At 42.9% G+C, this 23,731-nt stretch overlaps 1 protein-coding gene across 3 annotated transcripts; it reads left to right on the top strand.

Moving 5' to 3' along the window:
• The first annotated feature begins 240 nt into the window (after positions 1-240).
• MARVELD2 (MARVEL domain containing 2) lies at positions 241-23,731 on the top strand. Of its 3 annotated transcripts, none has more exons than XM_036072119.2 (7): positions 241-321; positions 4,805-5,968; positions 8,571-8,606; positions 16,969-17,117; positions 17,346-17,517; positions 21,233-21,283; positions 21,903-23,731. In XM_036072119.2, exons 2-7 carry the CDS (start codon positions 4,820-4,822, stop codon positions 22,023-22,025), a joined length of 1,680 nt encoding a protein of 559 aa, XP_035928012.2. In that variant the 5' UTR covers positions 241-321; positions 4,805-4,819; the 3' UTR covers positions 22,026-23,731. The 3 variants fall into 3 exon arrangements, with proteins under 3 accessions (XP_035928012.2, XP_077923356.1, XP_077923355.1); XM_078067229.1 differs by lacking the exon at positions 241-321 and adding an exon at positions 4,057-4,412; XM_078067230.1 differs by lacking the exon at positions 8,571-8,606.

Genomic DNA, 23,731 nt, shown 5'->3' with positions numbered 1-23,731 from the left:
AGTACCTGACTCTCCTTTATCCGTTGTTAACTTTTCAAAAATAGGGAAGAGAATGGCAACCTTGTGATGAGAACTCTCCGGCGGACTGGTCACACCTCTTACTACCTTTCCTAGCTGTGTGCGCGCGCCGTGGCGCGGGCGGAGCTGGGTTTGTAACCGCCGCTCCGAGGTGCGGGGCGGGCTCCGACCCTCCCGGGCCGGGAGCGGGAGCCCGGGCCTGACAAAGCCGGGCGGGGCAAACTTGGCTGGGCTCCGCCCCGGGAGCTGAGCCGGGTTTCAGTCCCGTGGGCAGCGTGTGCGCTCTTCCCCGCCACCGCGCAGGTGAGTGGGCCCGGGGCGGGGGGGGGGGGCACGTGAGGCGGCGGTGGACGGGGAGGGGCCCGGCGGCCCCCCGGCAGGTGCGCGGGTGCGGAAGCGAGGCTCCGGGCCCCGCAGCGCGCGCCCCGGCCCGCGGCGCTCGCCACTCAGCCCCGCCATAACCTGCGGCCGAGGCCGGACCGCGGCGCGGGAAGAGGTGAGGGCCCCGGGGAGAGCGGGGCCTGCGCGTCAGGAGAGCCGCTCAGCCAGCCCGCTTTCACCCAGGGGACACAGGTGCGCGGCGAGGCGCGCCCGGCCCGCCGCCCTTCCCCGGCGCCGGGATCCTCTGAGCCCGACCTGCGCATGGACCTAGTTCCGGCCGCTTTCGGGCGTCATCTCGACGGACCGAGAGTGGGTTTTCTGTCGGACGCGCAGACCGAGTGCTCCCTGGGGTGGGCAGACGCGATGATTGAGAGAGATGGGTGGGACCGGACGCCGAGCGGCGGGCTCGAGAGCGACCCCAGCGCAGATGCTCGGTGTCCCTTGTCACTCACGGGTGGGTTGAGTTAAAACCCTCGGGGCTTGCCCTGCTCCCAAGGAGCCCGGAAACATCTCGTGGGCCCAGCAAAACTTTAAAGCTCGCTAAAGCGAGGCTTCTGTTTCTGTAAAGGCGACCGAGAAAGGTTCCCGTGTCACTTTCTTGGGGGAAACCATTTATCCTCCCACGCTATGGCTTTCAGAGCTGTGTGTTCCTACAGAATGGAGCCAGAGTCCCGGGGCTTGTCCAAAACAAAGACCCCACTGTGCCTCAGCGTGCTGAATCCAAGAGGGCTCTCAGTGACACCCTCAAAGATACACGAGGGGTACCAGATAACGACGATGTGGTCAAATACCGCTCACCATTCCCTTCTAAAATCACGTATTTTGTTATTCCATGATTCTCCACATCTGTTTTTTTTTTGCTTATTTAAAAATTCTTATTATGTAAACATTGGTAAGGTGTTCTAATTCAAATGAGCCACTTTACACAGGTGAAGATAAAGTGAATCCATTACAGTGAAGCACACTTTTTTTTTACCAGTGTGTTAAGCAACGGGATATTGAGTTATGTAAAACTTGCTGAAGTTATTTATGTGCTTTTTTTTCTACTTTTCTTAGGAAAGTGTATTTCAAAACTGTAGTCGTACTGTGCATTTCTAGAATTTAAATGTTTTTAGACACAGGGGCGCCTGCGTGGCTCAGTTGGTTAAGCCTCTGCCTTCACCTCCGGTCATGATCCCAGGGTCCTGGGATTGAGGGAACCTGCTTCTGCCTCTCCCTCAGCTTTCGGCTTCCCTTATGTGTGCGCTCTCTGTCTCTCTGTCAAGTAAATTTAAATAAAGTCTTTTAAAAAGTAAAATAAAATGTTTTTAGATGCAGATGAGATAAATGACTGAGACAAAAGTAACTGCTTATTGCTATCATTTATAGAGCTCCTACTTTGCACTGGGCACCATGCTGGAACTAGCACAGTAATTGTCTAAAATTGGGATACCCCATTAGAAGACCCAGAAATTTAGAACTCTCTCCATTTTCACCCATTCCGTGGGTGACAGTATCTACTCTATGGTAGTACCTACCCTTCTGTGTGTACATTTCCGCCTGGACGTCTCCACCTGGATTTCTAATGGGTATCTCAAACTCTTCAGGCTGCTTGTCCCAGGGCTATCTCCAGTTTGGAGGGGTGGAGAAATGTTGCATATGAAATTATTGGATGTCTGAGATTTGCTTCAAAGCAATCAATTGGCAGAAGGAATAGGTAGGAGGGATAGATGAAACAGGATTGGTCATAAATTGATAATTATTGAAGTTGGTTGATGGGTACATAGGGTTCATGATACTATTCTTTTCACTTTTTATTATGTTTGCAATTTTCTATAATAAAAACTTTTAATTCCCCGTATTAAAAAATCTGACTTCTTTCTATCTCCATTGCTACCACCGTGGTCCACTGGATTCAGTCCGTGGCCTCTGTTGTCTCCCTTGTCTCCTGGAGTGTACTCTCAACATAGCATCCAGAGTGATCCCATTAAAACACGTCAGATCCCGTCAGTGCTCTACTCAGAATGCTCCCTTGTCTTCTCATCTCACTCCCAGTAAAAGCCAAAATCCTTTCCAGTGGTTTTCAAGGCCCTCTCTAATGATTCAGGCGGACTTAATTCTGCTGCTTACCCTCTCACTCACTCTGCTGCTGCCCCACTGGCCTCCATGACTTAATAGTTGTTGAACTTGCCAGGCACTCCTGCCTCAAGGCTTTTGACTCGCTGTTCCATCTGCCTGGACCACTTTCCCTGATAGCTGTCTGGCTTCCTCCTTCACCCCCTTCATTTCTATATTCAGATGTCACATTCTCTGTGAAGACTTCCCAGTCATTCTATTTAAAATTGTAACACCTGACAGGCAAAGTGCTCCTTATCACCATTCTTCACTTTGTTCCTTAGCATCTGATGTATTTCACTTCCCTTATCTGTCCTCTCTAATCCCCCCACTGAGACTTAAGTTCCATGAACGCAGGGATTTCAGTTGGTTTTGTTCACTGATAACACTTTTAGCATACCTGGTGCATGGCAGATGTTTGGTAAATTTGTTGAACAATAGGTCTCCATTTTACAAAATGAAATAAAGCCTTAGGGGGGCACTTGGGTGGCTCAGTCAGTTAAGCATCCGGCTCAGGTTATGATCTCAGGTCATGAGATCGAGCCCCACATTAGGCTCCCCACTGGGTGTGGAGCCTGCTTAAGATTCTCTCTCTGCCTCTGCTCTCTCTCTCTCTCTCAACTAAAACAAAAAAACAAAGCCTGAGGAGTTTATAAATGGTTCAACACCACAAAGGTGGGATTCTCCATTTAAACTTAGAGACCTTCATAGTGCCAAGTACATGCTGTATGCCCGTATGTGAGTTTTCAGTAAGTACTCGCTTATAAGCAATGTGAGGGAGAAATTTATTGTGCCTGTTTAAGTTACATTAGCGATTAGTGTCCTTTTTGTATACATGTCCAGGTTCACTGATTTTGTGAAGGAAATTAACAGGTTTAGTGAAAGTGCTTTTTCTCTGCCTTATTTTTTAGGTGGATCAAATCCCCTCTGAGATACTGAGTGTCGTTATGGCAACAGCAAATCGCCTTTGGGTGGCCACTCTGAGAAGAGTGCTACACATGATATACACAGTTGCTCTGTGTTGTACTTTCGGGGAATCTTAACCTTCAGTGATTTTTTTTTCTCTGAGAATTCAATTTTTTTTTTTTTTTTAAAGATTTTATTTATTTATTTGACAGAGAGAGACACAGCGAGAGAGGGAACGTAAGCAGGGGGAGTGGGAGAGGGAGAAGCAGGCTTCCCGCCGAGCAGAGAGCCCGATGCGGGGCTCGATTCCAGGACCCTGAGATCATGACCTGAGCCGAAGGCAGACGCTTAACTGAGCCACCCAGGTGCCCCGAGAATTCAATTTTTTTTTTTTTTAAATTGTTTAGATTTTATTATGTTATGTTAGTCACCATACAATACATCATTAGTTTTTGATATGGTGATCCAGGATCCACTGTTTTCGTATAACACCCAGTGCTCCTTGCAGTACATGCCCTCCTTAATACCCATCACCAGGCCAACCCATCCCCCCTCCCCCCGAGAATTCAATTTTTTTAAAGAGAAATGCATTTCCTTTTTTTTTTTTTAAGATTTTTTTTTTATTATTCATTCGAGACACAGAGATACAGAGAACGAGAGAGAGAGAACATGAGCAGGGGGAGAAGCAGAGGGAGAGGGAGAAGCAGGCTTCCCGCGGAGCAGGGAGCCCGATGCGGGGCTCGATCCCAGGACCCTGGGATCACGACCCGAGCCGAAGGCAGACGCTTAACGGCTGAGCCACTGAGGCGCCGTGAGAATTCAATTTTTAAAATCGAGTATCAAGTATTAATATTTTAGAGTGGAAGAAGGAACTCCCCTAAACTGACTTCCCTGATTTGAGAAAGAAAGGGGCTCTTCAATCCCTGTATTTAACAGACTGCTTCTCCCAAGCCATTCCAAAGGAGATTTGAGGTAATGAAAATGAAGAGTATTTGCTGGCTCATCAAACTTTGGTATGCTCGAACTATTAAATATTTTGATTTAGGTGTTTGAGGAAAGGATTCTACTTGGGATGTGTTAGTATCCTGTATGATTAAAATTTAGCTTCTTACGTGGTTTCTACACGTTTACTGCGCTCATAGATAAATTAGACTTACAAATGTTTTAATTCAGAACTAAGATTTTAATTTTGATTGCCCTTAAAATCATATAGAATGATGATGTTATCCCTGGTTATTATGTTGTATATGTTTAAAATATTTATATTATGATTTTTACATATCATGATAATTAGACCTGACCATATTGGTTTCCTAAATACAATCATCTACCATTAAGTGAATAAAATCCCAGCATCATTGAAAGAATAAATAGGCATAAGTGATAACTTTAATCTTGGCCACAGGTGTGAAAGTCACAAATGTCGTCAAATGATGGAAGATCCAGGAATCGGGACAGGCACTATGATGAAGTCCCAAGGGACTCACCCTGTCAGGATGGCACCATAGGAACCCTCCAGACTCTTCGTGACAGTGAGCTGGCCGTGAGCGCTGATCCCTTGCCACCACCCCCTCTCCCATTACAGCCACCATTCGGCCCAGACTTCTACTCAAGTGACACCGAGGAACCGGCCATAGCACCAGATCTCAAACCCGTAAGGCGCTTTGTCCCTGAGTCCTGGAAGAACTTCTTCAGAGGGAAGAAGAAGGACCCGGGATGGGATAAGCCGGTATCTGACATCAGCTACATCTCGGATGGAGTGGAGTGTTCGCCCCCAGCTTCTCCCGCAAGACCAAACCACCGCTCACCCCCCAGCTCCTACAGGGATCCTTGCAGAGGCCCAGAAGGAACCTTTAATTCCCCGCAAGAGGCTGAGGCGATGTTTCCCCACGACCCCTATGGCTCACTAGGCCGACACACCCAGACCGCCCGAACGTACAGTGAGAAGGTGGAAGAGTATAACCTGAGGTACGCCTACATGAAGTCGTGGGCAGGCCTGCTGCGAATTCTGGGTGTGGTGGAGCTGCTTTTGGGGGCTGGTGTCTTCGCTTGCGTCACAGCTTACATTTACAAGGACAGCGAGTGGTATAACCTGTTTGGCTACTCACAGCCCTATGGCATGGGAGGTATTGGTGGCCTGGGCAGCACCTATGGGGGCTATTACTACAGTGGCCCCAAAACCCCGTTTGTACTCGTGGTTGCTGGATTAGCTTGGATCGCCACCGTTATTATTCTGGTTCTCGGCATGTCCATGTATTACCGGACCATTCTTTTGGATTCTAATTGGTGGCCTCTAACTGAATTTGGAGTTAACGTTGCCTTGTTTATTTTGTATATGGCTGCGGCCATAGTCTATGTGAATGATACCAACCGAGGTGGACTCTGCTACTATCCGTTGTTTAATACGCCGATGAATGCAGTGTTCTGCCGGGTGGAAGGAGGACAGATAGCAGCGATGATCTTCCTGTTTGTCACCATGATTGTTTATCTCATTAGTGCTTTGGTTTGCCTAAAGTTATGGAGGCACGAGGCAGCTCGGAGACATAGGGAGTACATGGAACAACAGGAGGTAAGGAATTTCACCATCCTTCATTCATCCTTCATTCATTCACCATCCTTCATTTTTTTCCTGTTATTTTCTCCCTTGTTAGATATGTATAGTTGTCAAAACAAAGATTTTATAAAAGCCATTTTTGTTTCTTAAATGATCTGAAATTCGAAAGTCCTAGCTCAGTGTCCGATCTGCTTTTGGTGGGATAACCCACCGTGGCGTGTCACCGATGCACAGCACTGCGTTGGGCACCAGATACGGAACACAGTATAGAGTTTGTTAGCTGCGCTACGTCTGTGATGCTTAAGGGGAGACACAGCTACCAAATTTCCGCAACAAAGAATAACACCACTTTCAGTACAATAAATATCTCCTCATTAAAGTAAGTTTGAGAACAGGGTTGATTCTTTAGTGTGGTAAAGCTTAATAAAGAACAAAACTTTTAGGTTATAGGAGGAAAGTGCTCATATACATGTTAACGACGAGCAGCGCTTTCTTCCAGTGACTTAAATAAAGTCAAGTAAGAGTAGAGTGAACCATGTTTGGTTTTTTTAAGTATTGAGAGGCTGAGTTGTAATGAACATACTCTGTGAAAACTTGCCCAGGCATTTTGATGTTTCATTCTTATTTTGGGAAGATGTGTGTTCCCAAATTAGAATGGGAGCCTGGCATTTGTTTTTATTTCTAGGATTTAACTAATTAAATATAAGAAGAAGGAGAAGGAGAATTATTATTATTAATAATAATACCTGGAGGATAAGGTTATATAAAAGCCATATTTAAAACTATTTTATTTGAACAGTAGCAAAAATGTTAGAGTATGTTCCTTTAGCTTCATTATACCCTGAAATAAGTTAATGTTTTGTTTTCTTCAGAGAAGTGTGTAGTAGAATTTCCTATGCTACCAACAATGTCTTACTAATTTTTTCTTAATTTTGAGTCAACTTATTATGCATTTTTCTTTTCCCATTTTTTTTTTAAGATATTTTATTTCAGAGAAAGAGTGAGATACAGAGAAAGTATGAGCATGGGGAAGGGTAGAGAAAGAAGCAGACTCCCCGCTGAGCAGGGAGCCCGATGCGGGACTTGATCCCAGGACCCTGGGATCATGACCTCAGCAGAAGGTAGACGCTTAGCCTACTGAGCCACCCCGGCGCCCTCTTTTCCCACTTTTAAAAGATTTCCTAGATACTATATAATTGCAAATACTATATATATGGGCAAAACTATAGGTAAAAATGAAGTCCTGCCCTTATTTACTCAGTAACCTATTTATTTACTCACCTATATATTTTGTATTTAATCTCTCATAGGAATCTTACACATAACAACAACAAAAAACTTCACTAATTTTCTAACAGGTACCTTATGTGTTACACAAAGAACCTCAGCATGTCTCATTGTGATCCATACTGTCTCATCACAAAATATATTAATCTTGCTAGAACTTACTAGAACATAGATTCAAGTTATTTCTAAAAATTTATCTCAGCACATTAAGCATATTTCTTAAATTTACATCTGTGTATACAAAATAATTTCAAATTTTAATCAATGTGAAGTGCAGATATGAAACACATACACTTACTCATGATTTTTTGTAAGTCTAATAACAACAGACTTTTTTTTTTTTTTTAAGATTTTATTTATTTATTTGTCAGAGAGAGACAGATCACAAGCAGGGAGAGCGGCAGGCAGAGGGAGAAGCAGGCTCCCCGCTGAGCAGGGAGCCCGATGTGGGGCTCAGTCCCAGGACCCTGATGTGGGGCTCAGTCCCAGGACCCTGGGATCATGACCTGAGCCGAAGGCAGACGCTTAACCAACTGAGCCACCCAGACATCCCAACAACAGACTTCTTAATGTCATTTCAAAATTCCACATGAGTATGACTTTAATTACCAACATAATACATTCCTTTCTTTCTCCTTTCTCAAAACTTGTTTCCGTAAGACTTTTTTTTCCAAAGATTTTATTTATTTATTTGAGAGAGAGAGAGAGAGAGCACAAGCGGGGAGGAGAGGGAGAGAAGCAGGCTCCCTGCGAGCAGGGAGCTTGATGTGGGGCTGGATCCCAGGACCCCGGGATTGTGACCTGAGCCAAAGGCAGACGCTCAACCGACTGAGCCACCCAGGCGCCTCCATAAGACTTTTTATAATGGTTGATTAGACTTGAATTAGCTCTCATGTAGGAGGTTGTGCCAGTTTGTATGTTGCTGTAACTTCTTAAAAGTTAGAGGCTATAATGGCCTGTGGGTTTTTTTCTATTAATTTTATAACTATAACTGTTTCAAATTATTTAATTGCACAAGGTAATGGGAGCCAAGAATAAATAAAAATCTCTAGGTAATTCAAAGCAATTACCTAATAGTCTCTGTCATGTCTGTACCTCCAACCCTGCCGTGTGTTCCTGACTGACGGACAGGGAGTTACAGTTAACCCACATCGTCTGCTTCTCCACTAGCCCATCGAAAGTTGCCCAGATGAGGAGGAGGAACATCTGTCAAGTAGAGAATCAATGTCTGTGAAATTGAGATTGGGCTATAAATGCAAATGGATGAAAATATTTACAAAGTAGCCTCACACCCCTCTGAAAAGTCATTTTAACTCTTTTTTTGTTCTAGATAAGTGAGCCATCTTTGCCATCCAAAAGGAAAATGGTAAGAATAAAGTTCACATTGTATTTTATGTCTAGATTGTTCAATACTTTCTCTCTTCTCTGTTTACAGAGTAGATCATCTGTCTGTGAAAGTGTATCTGTTACATTGAGTTCCTGACTGATTATCCAGTTCAACTTTTAGCTTTTTTCTCATAATGAAAGGACCAAATTGGACATGCATATGGTGTATACTGGGCAAAACTATCAGTTCTATAGTTTTTATAGCTTCTTTTCATTTTGTTAGTTAAAAGATTATGCAGGGTTCTCCTTATGTTTAAAATTAAATTAAAAAGTTTAATTTAAATTTTTTTAAGTCAAGGGGATTCTCTCAAACTTTCTTTAGTCTTTTTACAGTTCTTTGCTGTTCTTTTCTGTCCTTCTCACCTTGCTTTCAGATGTTAAATTTTGTTGTGGCAGAAAGAAAATTCCTATGCCCAGAATTGACTAACATTATGGCAGTAGTCAAGGTATTTACCTTTCCATGCCTTGATTTCTTCATCTGTAACATTGGAATAATAATAATTGATTCCTGGGGCACCTGGGTGGCTCAGTCGTTAAGCGTCTGCCTTCGGCTCGGGTCATGATCCCAGGGTCCTGGGATCGAGCCCCGCATCGGGCTCCCTGCTCAGCGGGAAGCCTGCTTCTCCCTCTCCCACTCCCCCTGCTTGTGTTCCCTCTCTCGCTGCGTCTCTCTCTGTCAAATAAATAAAAATAAAAAAAATCTTTAAAAAAAATAATAATTGATTCCTAAAAAAAATTTTTTTTTAAATCTTTAAAAAAAATAATTGATTCCTACCTCACATATTTGCCAAGAGGATTAAATGATATGTTATTATAATTATTTACATATATGTAAAAACCTAATATATTTTGGGATGCCTGGATGGCTCAGTCAGTTAAGCATCTGCCTTCAGCTCAGGTCATGATCCCAGGATCCTGGGATCCAGCCCCACATCAAGCTCCCTGCTCGCAGGGAGCCTGCTTCTCCCTCTCCCTCTGCTGCTCCCCCTGCTTGTGCTCTCGTTCTTTCTCTCTCTCTCTCTGTCAAATAAATAAATAAAATCTTTAAAGAAAACTAATATATATTAATAATCATAATTTTACCTCATTGAAAAGTCCTTTTTTTAAGATATTGGGCATTATTTCTAAGCAAGAAGTTGAGAATCCAACCTTTGGATTTGTTTCTTTGAAAAGGGAGTGTATTTACTTGGTTCAAATTCAGAGGGTCTCTAATAACAAAGTCTTCTCTCACACCTCATGCCTCAGCTTCCCAGTTCTCCCGCTTGGAAGGAACCATTGTTAGCAGTGCCACGTGTTTCCTTTCAGACGTGTGTTTATATTATCTGTCTATGTAACGTACATGTATACACACACACACACACACTTTACTCCCCCTTTCACGCAAATGCTGGCATACCACACACACTGTTATGTCCCTTATTTTTTCTCTTAACAATACATTTCTAAGATACTTACTTATTACTACATAAAGAACTTATGCATTCTCTTTTTATAGCTACAGTATTGCATTGTATGAACGTATATGTCTATTTTGACTGCCAAATTGCCCGATAGAAGTTTTACCAATTTCCACTCCCAGGAGCACTATAGGCTTCCTTACACCTTGACCAACACAGTGTTAGGAAAATTCTTGACATCTGTCAACCTGATAGGTGAAAAATGATACCTAAGGTAGTTATAATTTGCATTTTTCTTATAAAGAGTGAGATTGAGCATTTTCCCATATTATGTTTGCTTTTCCTTCCCTGTTAACTGTTTGTATCCTGTCTACTTTTTGAGTTGCTAATTTATACAAGTCCTTTAAGTGCATGCATTTTGAAAATACCTTTTATAGGTTTTTTTTAACTTTATTCTCTATAACACAAATACAGTATGAAAATTTTTTGCTCCTGGTAATGTAAGGGGTTTATGAAGTGGACAAATGACACTTTGTTCAAGGGACTGTGATTAATACATCAGTGTCATCATTCATTCAGTGAACAAACATGTCCCAATTAGATTGTGGCCTAGTGATATGAATACTACAAGGTACATCATCTCCATTTCCCAAGGGCTTACAAATCTAATGAAAAAGAAAACCCCAAAGTGTTAGTATGTGTGAAAGAGAGAGTGAGCAAGAACTATAAAACTAAACTTGCTTAAAGATTTGTGTTTCTCAAAAAAAAAAAAAAAAGAGAGAGAGAGATTTGTGTTCTCTGCTATCTCCTGGGGAAATCAATTTCTGGATGATAATGTCTCAAATTCAACATTGTTACTTGGTCAAAGCAATTGGGATCTGTAATTAGCCACAGTTTTTAATGGGTCAGTTGTCTTAAATAACTTCTGACATGTATGTTAAGTCATCTGAATTGCAGTTTGCAGTTGCACCTTGCCAGGATCCATAAATCTTTAGAAATCATGAGATGCTTGGTGGCGCCTGGGTGGCTCAGTCGTTAAGCGTCTGCCTTCGGCTCAGGTCATGATCCCAGAGTCCTGGGATCGAGCCCCGCATCGGGCTCCCTGCTCTGCGGGAAGCCTGCTTTCTCCCTCTCCCACTCCCCCTGCTTGTGTTCTCTCTCTTGCTGTGTATCTCTCTCTGTCAAATAAATAAACAAAATCTTTAGAAATCATGAGATGCTTGAGCAGCCCTGACTAACCAGGCATGGGATAAATGAGGCTGGGATTGGTTGGTCTACAGAATATTGAAGTTCCTTTTTCACAGGGCAGGGTGGACCTAAAGCTACAAACCTATGCACTTGAAACATTGTTCATAGAATTAGTCACACACATGACTGTGTACCTGTGGGTGTTTTTTTTTTTGCTTTTATTGTACTTTGTTTTAACTTCCTAATTCCCTTGTGCTTTAGTTTTAAATATTTATTTATTATTGCTTTCAGGATGTGCATTTCAGTTAGACTTGTTAACTCAGGGGTACTCACAATCAGAGTAAGCGAAATGGATGCTCACTTTTAAACTGTTACATAGATAGATGGATAGATAGATAGTAGTTGCCTTTAGGAGGGCCAGTGCCTTAACTGTGGGAAGACAGGGGGAGAGGGAGACTTACTTTTCATTCTGTACCCTGTTGGACTTTTGAATTATATATCATGTGTATATATTACCTATTAAAAAATTTTTAAGATTTTAACAAATTAAATTAATAAATACTTCAAATAAAATTGACATAAGCAACGTAGAGCTGATGTTTAAATAATTAATAATTAAATAATTAATAACACTGGCCCTTTGTCTGAGATTTAAGTGCAGCTTCCCTAACTTACCCCATGGGCTGCCTTCCAATGTTGGTGACCTTGACCAAATGAATAGAGCACTCTTCCCAGTTGGGAGTCATGCGAGTTGTTTGGCCAGATCATTGCCAATACTCTTACTCCAGATTGCCAGTACTGCCTTAACCCTTTCATAAGTCCTACTCCCTCAGAGGGACTGACGGGGAAACTCGTGAACCCCACCCTGGCCAGGAATGACCATCATGGCTGCATCACAGCCTGGTGAGAGTCCTAAATAAGTGCAGAATAGAGTCAGCCTGAAAGGCCTGGGTGAACTGGGGAATGCTAGGGTGGTCAGCGTCATTGTTTGGTGAGAATGTGGCTGAAGCAGGCTCCATAGGTAGGACAGGATTAGGGAGATCTGCCAGCAAGTGCTAGGCTGACCTGGAAAACTGGTACCAGCATGTCCAGGGTGTGTTGCAGGGTCCCAGCTCCCAAGAGGTCCTGGAATAGTCAGGAATAATCTTAACAGAGTTAGAACCCCTATTCTTAGGGCTGCTTTGAAAATCATACCAATCCCATTAATTTACAGTCTTTCAAGATAAGGGAGCTGAATGCAAAGGGCACCCTTTCACAGGGCTCTTTCCCTGGGAAGTGAATCACAGTGGATCAACATTTAGGTGTATTCTAGAGGCAGACCTCTGTGAGGGAATCACGTGACTTAACTGGGGCATCTCTATTGGACTTACCTACTAGGAACCTTTTAGAAAAGGTTGGATCACCAGTTTCTCATTCGTTTTCACCTGCTTCCTTCCCAGTTCTTCGTAGGGAGGGATTGGCAGGCTGCCACAGGAGAGGCAGCGTAGTATGATGAAGACAAAATGAAGTTTGGAATCAGGCAAATCTGAATTGGATCACTACTAGCTCTGGGATTCTGAGGAAGTTACTTACCCTCTCTGAACTTAAGTTTCCTGTCCCTTGTTTGGAACTATTTACTGGGCTGTAACTTCTTATTTTGTATTTTAACAAATACACTTTTTGAAGAGCAAATAAGATCATTTTTAAAAAGAAATATACAGACATAAAGTAAGATCAAACAGAGATAGAAACAAATTCTAATAAATCCCTAAGTGCTGGACAGATTTTTTTCCAAGCTAGAAAACTCAGAATCCAATCTGAGCATTGACGGTGGTGGTGTGGGTTTGGGATCGGGGCCTCTGCATCAGTGCATGGTGTGCTCAGGGAGAGAGGCTCAGCATCTGGACAAATGCACACTACTTCTAACTTGGCAGCACATTCAGTCCGTTTTTATCTGAAGCATTTTTTTAATTGAAGTTAGTTGACACACACTGTTACGTTAGTTTCAGGTGTACAACATGGTGATTCAACTTCTCTATACGTTATGTTATGCTCACAAGTGTAGCTGCCATGTGTCACCAAACACTATTACATTGGCTGTATTCCTTATGCTGTGCCTTTAATCCCCTTGAATAAGTTGACTGGAAGGGGACCTCCCATTCACATTCACCCATATGCCCATCCCCCACCCTCCTCATCAGTGCATTTTTTAATTTGAAAAGCTTAATAATTATAACCATAGCATTACTTACCCCGTTTTTTAATTACTTTCTCTTGCATCACAATAAAGCTTTTTTGATATTTGCTGACGAGACTCATTTTTCGCTAGAAGCAAGGAAAGGTCATATGAAATCTGGGGCCGTGTGTTTGTAGTCAGGAATACTGTTTGAGAGTTGTGTGTCCCACGGCTGGAGCCCAACTCATCCTTCTGATAAGAGCCTAACGATGTTTTGATTCTTTGTCTTATGTGTACTTTCAGATTTTTTTTTTCTCAATAAGGTTTTCTGAATTGATGATCAGTGAGGTTCACCCAAACACAGTGGAAGAAAATGTTAAGAGCATAAAAACAGAAAAATTTAAAGCAGATGAAATAGTCTCTGAAAATATTCTGACTTCTTAAAGCTCCCTTTTTAAATTAAAAAGTGAATCTTGGAATTAGGGATGGGCAAATAAGGAAAATGATAGTTCCTGCTTGAAAAACTTTACCTAGGGGAAAAAATTCTACCTGGGCAGAATTTATGATTTTAACCCGGAATTTTGAACCTGGGGCTGCTGTTAAGCTCTGAAGGGTGAGCATGCTCCATAGCATCTCCCTCAGCCAGCTGTGTGGCAAATGGATTGTTAAATATCTAGAAGCTAGGGTGCGTGGGTGGCTCAGTTAGTTAAGCGACTGCCTTTGGCTCAGGTCATGATCCTGGAGTCCCAGGATCGAGTCCTGCATCAGGCTCCCTGCTCAGCAGGGAGTCTGCTTCTCCCTCTGACCCTCCCCCCCTCTCATGCTCTCTCTCTCTCTCTCTCTCAAATAAATAAAATCTTTTTAAAAATTAAAAAAATATTTAGAAGCTAAAGAAGGATGCCATAAAATAGAAATCCATTTATTTAAGCCAAAAAAGGTTCCCCTCATTTTATTTTATTAAGATTTTATTTATTTGAGAGAGAGAGCACAAGCGGGAGGAGCTAGAAGGCAGAGGGAGAGAGAAGCAGACTCCCCGCTGAGCAGGGAGCCCCATGCGGGGTTCGATCCCAGGACCCCAGAATCATGACCTGAGCTGAAGGCAGATGCTTAACTGACTAAGCCACCCAGGGGGTCCCCGTTCCCCTCTTTTTAATACTGTGGTTCATTATCAAGATCAAACAGGTAAGAATTCCTTAGTTTGAAGAAATGGCATCTTAAATAGTGGAGACAGAGGAGAATAAATACTAACCTCAGAAGGTGTTCCCTGAAATACTCCAGTTTAATCTCCTTTCCTCGGGGTTTCCTGCTCCTCAGTTGCATTCTTGCTGTTTGGGACCCAGTGGCCAGCGCGCCTCCTGCGCTGAGGCCATCTGGTTCCCCTCCTGCTGTGGTCCTGGGTGCCGTGGGCCGTGCTTCTCTTCATAACCCTCCCCAGGGCTGGTTAGCTGCCTCACCCGCTGACGCGGCTAATGTGTGGGCTGCGCTGTTTGGGGAGTTAAAAGCTTGTGATTTTTAGGATGAGCTAATCTTAAGCCAAACCTCAAGAGGCAGCCTCAGAGATAGGGAAATCAGGAAACAAAAGGATTTTAAAGCTCTGCCTGGCAAGCTAAAGAGCAAAGTTTTAAAATGTGTCATTTGTTTTCAGCCAAGTGGGAGCCCTGCTAAGCTGCTCTCAGTTTAGTTCAAGAAGTTTAATTCAACAAGTGTGTGCTGAAGTCCCAAGGGGCCAGTGGAGGGGGGTGCTTACTGCTCTAATGAGAAAGCAACCATTTCTAGGGAGCTGCCAGAATTGCAGGGCACTTTAGGATGGAACAGTATGCATTTAAGTAAACCTTCCTCGTGTTATTCATTTAAAGCATCAATAAGCCAAAAAGTTCTGTTGTTGTTTCGTTTGTTTGTTTGTTTGAGAGAGAGCACGAGCTGGGGGGAGCGGCAGAGGGAGAAGCACATTACCCTCTGAGTAGGGAGCCTGATGTAGGGCTCAGTTCCAGGACCCCAAAATCACGACCCGAGCCAAAGGCAGACACTCAACCAACTGAGCCACCCAGGCACCCCTGTTTGTTTTAAGTAGGCTCCATGCCCATCGTGGAGCCCAAGGCAGGGCTTGAACTCATAACCCTGAGATCAAGACCTGAGCTGTGATCAGGAGTCAGACATTTAACAGACTGAGCCACCCAGATGCCCCAGAAAGTTCTGGATTTTAATCATGGCTTTTCCACTTCCCAGCTGTGAGGCCCTAGAAAATTTACTTAATCTCTCTGAACCTGGCTGGTTCCCGTGTAAAATGGAAACTCCTCTCCCGGCATCCACCTGCCTCACCAGTGTGGTTGGTGTTCTGGGCAGTGCCCATTGGGGCCCCTGAATGGTCTTTCCCCAATGCTGCACGTCCATGTGAGCCTGCCCATTCCAGAGTGGGTTTCCCTGGGCATTGACGGTCCTGCTTCCCGTGCATCAGTATTTTAGAGCTTGGAGGCCTGTGCCCCGCTACTTCCTTTCCAGGCCGTTTCATCTTGTGCTACTTCTCCTCTTTTGAATGTACCATTTTTTGCTAAAAACACCTCTAAGAACTTTCCAGTTGAGAAACCGGGGTGACTTAAACCAGGGAACCACAGGCTCAGAACTCTTGGACAGCTGAAAGGCCTCCCCCACCTTTCCTCTGTGTTTGCTTGCTTTCCTTTTCAGGTAATGAAAACAATGTAACTCGTCTCCCTTTCTGACCTACTCGGTGGCTGCTTGTGGTTGATTCATCTCAAGTTCCCCGTGACATTTTTTCCCTTTCCATTTAAGTAGCCTTGTTCCATTTTTTCCCCTGAATTTCTTTTTTTTTTTTTTTTTAAAGATTTTATTTATTTATTTGAGAGAGAGAGACTGAGAGAGAGAGCACATGAGAGGGGGAGGGTCGGGAGGGTCAGAGGGAGAAGCAGACTCCCCGCCGAGCAGGGAGCCTGATGTGGGACTCGATCCAGGGACTCCAGGATCATGACCTGAGCCGAAGGCAGTCGCTTAACCAACTGAGCCACCCAGGCGCCCTCCCCTGAATTTCTTATTTTGAACTACATTTTGTATTTTTTTTTAAGATTTTATTTATTTATTTGAGAGAGAGAGAGAGAGAGATCACAAGCTGGGGAAGGGGCAGAGGGAGAAGCAGGCTCCCTGCTGAGCAGGGAGCCCGATGCAGGGCTCTAGCCCAGGACCCTGGGATCATGACCTGAGCCGAAGGCAGACGCTTCACCGACTGAGCCACCCAGGCGCCCTACATTTTGTATTCTCTTATAGCTAGTTGGGGCATAAATGCTAAATAAAGTACTTAAGACCCCACATTTAGCATTTCATCATCCACATTTGACATACACACGATTGTTTTACCTGTCGTGTACTCCTTCCTGTACCTCAGTGTGGTTCCCCTTAGCTATTACAGACATTCGGAACAATTTTGTGACTATAAAACATGTAATTCTCAAGTGAAATGTTAATTGCTGCTTCTACTTTTCTTCCTCCTGCTTCTCCCCACCATTTTCTTCTAAGATAAATTCGTGGGGTTTTTTTGCCCTCTTCCTCTGCCTCTGTTTACAAATAAATCCTCTTTTTCTCCCAAACTGTAGTGTGATATGGCCACCGGTGCTGACAGACAGAGAGACCAAGAAGTTAATTTCAAAGAATTGAGACCAACAAAAATGAAACCTGAACTTCTGAGTGGGCACATCCCGCCAGGCCACATCCCTAAGCCTATCGTGATGCCCGACTATGTAGCGTGAGTGTCTGTTTAAATCCTCCTTTGAGGTAGAAATGGAGAGATCCCGTTTGGGCATTTCATTTTCTCTGCTTAATAACATTTATATTTAAAGAGTTGTTTATTCCTGGAGAGGTAATATATTGAATTGAAGATACGGCATGGTCACTGAGGAATAAGCTAGGCTGATTTTCCATTCAGCCTATTTTTAGTGAAAAAGTCACAACGTTGGTTAATTTTTTCCATCAGAAAATACCCTGTGATTCAGACAGAAGATGAACGAGAACGCTATAAAGCTGTGTTCCAAGACCAGTTTTCAGAGTACAAAGAGCTCTCTGCAGAAGTCCAGGCCGTCTTGAGGAAGTTTGATGAGCTGGATGCAGTGATGAGCAGACTGCCACGTTGTTCAGAAAACCAACAGGTCAGTGCCTGCAGCTGCCTAGGAGGAGCCCTGAAAAAGGAAGGATAAAATCCAACCTTCACGTAAATGTGGGGAGGGTGTAATAACCATGTGCATTTGCTGTCTGTGTCTAGGAAAGTTATTTGAGATCTTCAAGGGCACTATCAGGATTACAGTTCACATTATATAGTTTCGTGTCTTTTGCCCTCAATTATTAAACAGTTATAAAACAATTGTTTTATTTTCTTACTTAAGTGAAATACAAATTTGCCTAAGATACATACTGAGTCCATCAGGGTCCCGAAGGAGACTGATGGCACACTCAAACTAAGATAATTCAAAAAAGATTTATTCACAAAGGGGTGGGCAGCGTGTAGGGGAGCAACCAGGGGTCATGCATTCTCCACATTCTCCAGGGGTAAGTAACAGCCAAGCAGTTAGCACCCCAGGTCCAAAGAGCACAGTGCATAAGGACAGAGAGTAGATCTGAGCCGCTGGGCACACACAACAGACTGATAACCGTGATAGTGACAGAGGGAGCCAGGGAAGAGCTCACAGCAGTCACCAGGGACTCAGTCGCTTTCTGTAATGTTCTGGAGTTTAAGGTTGGGGGGGCGGGGATCACATTTTAATATTTCTGGAATCAGGATGCCCTGGTAATCCGTGGCATTTTTTATCAGATATACATTTTTTATTGAGACACAATTCACATACCATAAAATTCAGATTGAACAGTTCACAGGGTTTTAGTACATTCACAAAGTTGTATAACCATTACCACTCCCTAATTCTAGAACATTCTCATCACTCCAGAAACCCCATACCCATCAGCACATAGTCCCCATCCCTGCCCCTCTCCAACCACTGACAACTACTAATGTACTTTTTGTCTCTATGGATTTGCTTATTTTGTTTTGTTTTGGTTTGGTTTTTTAAGATTTTATTTATTTATTTGACAGAGAGAGACATAGCGAGAGAGGGAACACAAGCAGGGGGAGTAGGAGAGGGAGAAGCAGGCTTTCCCGCGGAGCAGGGAGCCTGATGTGGGGCTCGATCCCAGGACCCTGGGATCATGACCTGAGCCGAAGGCAGACGCTTAATGACTGAGCCACCCAGGCACCCCGGATTTGCTTATTTTGAACATTTCATATAAATGGAATGATATACTATGTGGCCTTTTGTGTTTGGCTTTCCATAACTTTTTTTTTTTTTAAGAATTTTTATTTATTTATTTGACACAGAGAGAGCACAAGCAGGCAGAGCAGCAGGCAGAGGCAGAGGGAGAAGCAGGCTCCCCGCGGAGCAGGGAGCCCGATACAGGGCTCGATCCCAGGACACTGGGAACAGGACCTGAGCCGAAGGCAGTCGCTTAACCGACTGAGCCACCAGGCACCCCTTTCCATAATGTTTTTAAGGTTCATTTATATTGTAGCAAGATTCAGCATTTCATTCCTTTTTGTGGTATTTATTGTTTGTATATACCACATTTTGTTTATCCATTTATTAACTGATGGACATTTCGGCTGTTTCCACTTTTTGGCTGTGATGAATAATGCTGTGAACATTTGTCTGTAATATCCTAACCTTTTAAAAGACGATGTATTAATCTAAGCTATTATTTGTAGAATTCAAAAATTTTTTATAAAAATTTTTATTTATTTGACACAGAACGAGAGCACAAGCAGGGGGAGCAGCAGGGGGAGGGGGAGAAGGAGAAGCAGGCTTCCCGCTGAGCAAGGAGCCTGATGCGGGGCTCGATCCCAGGACCCTGGAATCATGACCTGAGCTGAAGGCAGATGCTTAACTGACTGAACCACCTAGGCGCCCCTATAATTCAAATTTTTAAAACTCACAGCATTTTTAACAAATGTCAAGCAAGTTAATGTATGTATATAACTAATATATATATACATATTTTATATATATGTATTCTGCTCTTGTGATCCATATTGACTGGGCATCTTTGTTTTGACCACAGACTTTTTTAAGTGTACATTTAAATCAGTTATAATTATGAGCTCTCTAAGCCAAAATATCTAGAGCAGTAACAATTTCCCACTCCTGGAGCAAAGGAATGGTGTTTCCTATGAGATGCCAGTACCAGGAAGCAGGAAAAATCCAGCAAATATTGCAGGTCAAGAGTCACTTAGTACCATTTGAAAGATAAACAGGGTCCACAGTTCCAGGAGGTCGCCCAAATTTATAGCCCTCGAAGGAGTGCAGGAAGGATTGAGCAGGCCCCAGGAGACTGGCTGGGCACAGGCTGGGAAGAGCAAGCTGGTTGACAGACAGGATGCTGACAATCCAATCGTGTAGTCTTTTGAGCCTGGACCCAGTGGGCTCTGGTTTATGGGCTTTGTGTGGATGGGCAAGGGCTCAGCTGTGTGGGTCTGCAATTGATGGGTGGGAAGGGCCTGATTATAGTACGGGGTAAGACTGGCTCCCCCCATGATATTTCTGTACAATATCAACAATAATCATTTCCTGTGGTTTGTACACAGCATGGTAAGTAAGTAGCCAAATGACGAGGCCACAGTTAGTCTCCATGTCTCCTCAAGTCCCTATCTAAAGTAGAAATATTAATTGTATCACAAAAAGTTAACTTCTCGTAGGCCACAGGCTGAGCTTTGCCATGGACGGGAATCTGAGGGAAGGCCCATTCATTTCCTGGCAGGTCCCCAGGGCGGTGTTCCAAAGCCCAGCGGGCTGGTTTGGAGGTATAGGTTCTCTCAAAGACCTGCTTGTGTGCCCTTGAAAAATTAATCACATGACTTTTCTAAGCCTATAAAATAGGAATATTGCTCAAAATAATCTGTCCGGTCCTCAGTGTCTTAAATTCCGTTTTTCAGACAGCCTCTAGGATAGGTTTTGCTGTTCTTATCCCTGCCTGCATCTCCATCACTGCACCACTGGCCCCGGGCAGCTAGTTTCCTCCAGTCCAGGCCCTCTTCAGACAGGTGACAACTGAATTAGCCGGTCACCTGATGCTGGCCAATGATCAAAGCACAAATGAAACTCATGTGAAAGGCACAGAAGAATTAAAATATGTCACGAAAAGAATGTGGGTGGGTGATGAGAAATGTTCTCAGGGGAGGCTTTTAGAACTAAACATTATATTTTATATTTTATGTCTTAGGTTTACAGTGTCTGACAACTCTAAAGCACAGGTTTTACATGGATAAATTGCCTTAGTAATCTGTTCCCTGTGGACAGACTGTTCAGTCCATTAACAAATTTCGTATTTATTATAAATATGTTCTTAGTTCGAAGGAACCTTATTTAGTTATTTTTGAAAGTCGAATAGTCTCAACCTCTTAATCCCAGTGTGTAATGTGGTTATTACATACCAAGCACTTTACAAGGATCATTTCAAATATGTGAACCTTCTCATAACTTAATGAGGTACTTGGGGTTACTGGTAAGAGAGCGGAGTGCTGGGATAAACGGCTTGCCCAGGGTCACACAGCTGGTGTGTAGTGGCCCTGGGACTCGGTGCTGGTTTCATGCAGGCGGGGGCCTTTCTCTCATGTTCACCCCTAGATCCCAATGAGTGTGGCAGGTGGTAAGCCCTCTAATCTTTGTCCAGTGAATTGAATTTTAGTGTGTGAATACTTTAATTATCGTCTTAGATAAAAATTATTTTCTGTTCTAATTCCCAGTGTACTTAGATAATCTTGAGCTATGATTTGAGTAAATGCAGGTGTTTTAATTGAAGTGTACAATATATTATTTTTAGGAACATGAGAGAATTTCCAGAATCCATGAAGAGTTTAAGAAAAAAAAGAATGTGAGTAAACCCATTTTCTTCTTCAAAGTATATTCTTATCCAGGTACAGTGGTGACAGCTGACAGACCTTAGATTCTTTCAGCTAAAGTAGCTCTTTTTTAATATTTCTTCAGATGCTACTTACTAGAGAACATGAGTGGCTCCTGAATGCCTTTTCTTCTCTTCTCTGTCCTGAACACATTCTGTTACATCCTGGTTTTTAGCAACCTAGAGAAATGAGCACCAATATAGAACTTTTCACTGACATTTCCTTCAAAAAAAATTAAGTTGATTTACATTTTTCACTCCATCCGTAATTGCACAGATCAGTAGAGGCTGGAGAGAGCTTTTATTAATCCTTTCTGTACTTATTATTTGCTCTTTGATATATTTTAAACTACTAAAGTTAAAGTTGTCTCAGCTCTCTGTATTTCCCACTCAATTTTGCTGTGAAACTTTTAGTATTCTAAAAAATAAAATCATCTTTAAAAATGTAAAGAGCTGTTATTCTTCTTAGGAAGATTTTAAAATCTGTTGCAGGAAATCTGCTATGAAGGGTCATTTTCCAGGTGATAATACGTTTCTGTGTTCTTCACTGAGGAAACTAGAAGCTAAAATATTGGTTGTGTTTCTCCTCCAGGATCCCACATTTCTGGAAAAAAAAGAACGCTGTGATTATCTGAAGAATAAACTTTCTCACATAAAGCAAAGAATTCAAGAATATGATAAAGTAATGAATTGGAATGTACAAGGTTATTCTTAAAACCTTATTTGAAACCACTTTTTTTATATTAAACTTAATATTTATTTACCGTCTTTTCCATGCTAGTCAGTGATAGAGAAGTATGTGCTCTCTGCATCAGCGTCTAGTTGGCTTAGCTGGGATGCCATGCTTTGATGGTATGACTTCACTTCAGACATTTCAAAACAAATTCAAACTTACCAAGGACCTTTACTCAGAATGGAAGAAATGCTGTGTCCATCTGTGTATACTTTATATTTATCCTGTTAGAGGTAAAAGTCGTTTAGAGATCATAGCCTCACAGTGTGATGAACACATGGAGTATCATTCTGGTGCTGCTTTTCCCTTTTTAACTCAGGCCGACTCCTGGGGTTTTTCTAGGACACGTGTCTCTTCCTAGCCAAGGTGTCCTGCCTTCTCTTGAAAGGGCCTTGAACCCGAGATCAACATTTTCAAGTCTTAATGATCTCGGGCAAGTTGCTCGATCTCTCTGTGCTTATTTTCTTGTCTGCAAAACTGAAGCTAACCGTAGTGCCTACCTTGTAGGGTTGTTATGAAGATGAAATGAGTAATGTTTGTAAAGCACTTAGAAGAGACCCCGGCACGTTACACACAGTCCATTAGCGCATGCATTCTGTAGAAGTGATTGTGACATGAACAAACTGCCAAGGAAAGGCTTTTAATGAGCACGCTCAACCAGGTAACCAGAAGGCCCACGTGTCTCATGGATTTCCTTTTTTGCAGTGAATAACTCTTACCACATGTAGCCTTAAGCAGATGCTTCCCTGTGGTTCTGCGCCCACTGGGGTCCACCACACCCTTCCTATCGTGAATCGCTATCACTGTGCACAGAGGTCCACCTCCCTGCAGCTCAGCCCTTCCTGTACATGCCCAGTGCAAGGATTGTGTAACCATTGTTGCCTCTTCTGCCCTGTTGGCTAAGGCCCCATGATCCTACATTTACTTAGAATCTCCTTTTGATTTATTGTGATGCTTCATCTTCCCAACCATTCTCTTGGCTGTGGGGCTTTATCCATGAGAAGTGTTTTATTTTTATTTGTATAAACAATGGACTACCTTAAAAAAATGTGTTTAAATATCATTGCTCTTGGATCCTATTTAGCAGCGTCTATCTTGTGGCAAGTTTCCTAGGTGCAGAAGTACACATAGCTGCCATTCGGACGGGTAACGTTCAGAGAATTTTCTAAAGCAGTGAAACCAAAGAAAAGCATGTGGAAAAGCAGAGGCTTAAAAAGCGTCGGATACTGAATGGACTTCCTAGTTTTTCTTTTATCTTTGAAATCTCATTTAGTGTCTATTGTTAATATTTTAATGCCGTGGCTCCCAGAGTATGCTTAACGCCCTAAGTGTCTGAAGAGGTGACATGTGGGGAAGTGTGAGGTCCCTCTCGAAGCCCCCCCCTTAACTGGAACAGCTTCACTTTCTGTTTTATATATTTGGGCCCCATGTTAACATTTTACTTAAGAAGCACACCAATGCTTTAAAAAAAGGAAAAAAAAAAAAAACAACCCATGAAATAATACCATTTTGATAGATTGTAAGGAGTTAGATTCATTGTGAAATGAAGTGTTAAAGAAATTTAACTTTGTGAAACTTAATTTTACTATAATCGTAAATGTTAATCTTTGAAAACCAATGTTGTAACACTAACTTTTAAAATTTTTTATGTCAATACCTAGGCATATTAAAATGTCAACTACTTGTTT

The sequence above is a fragment of the Halichoerus grypus genome, chromosome 2 (assembly GCF_964656455.1).
Source record: "Halichoerus grypus chromosome 2, mHalGry1.hap1.1, whole genome shotgun sequence".
Lineage (NCBI taxonomy): Eukaryota > Metazoa > Chordata > Mammalia > Carnivora > Phocidae > Halichoerus > Halichoerus grypus.
The sequence above is the reverse complement of the archived record's forward strand: the minus strand, read 5'-3'. Positions and strand labels throughout refer to the sequence as shown.

Excerpts from the sequence above, each read along its gene's own strand:
- MARVELD2 (XM_036072119.2), top strand. The coding sequence starts at position 4,820 with ATGTCGTCAAATGATGGAAGATCCAGGAATCGGGACAGGCACTATGAT. Across the intron at positions 17,118-17,345 it reads GTGATGCCCGACTATGTAGC|AAAATACCCTGTGATTCAGA; the intron begins GTGAGTGTCTGT and ends TTTTTCCATCAG. Across the intron at positions 17,518-21,232 it reads GTTGTTCAGAAAACCAACAG|GAACATGAGAGAATTTCCAG; the intron begins GTCAGTGCCTGC and ends TATTATTTTTAG.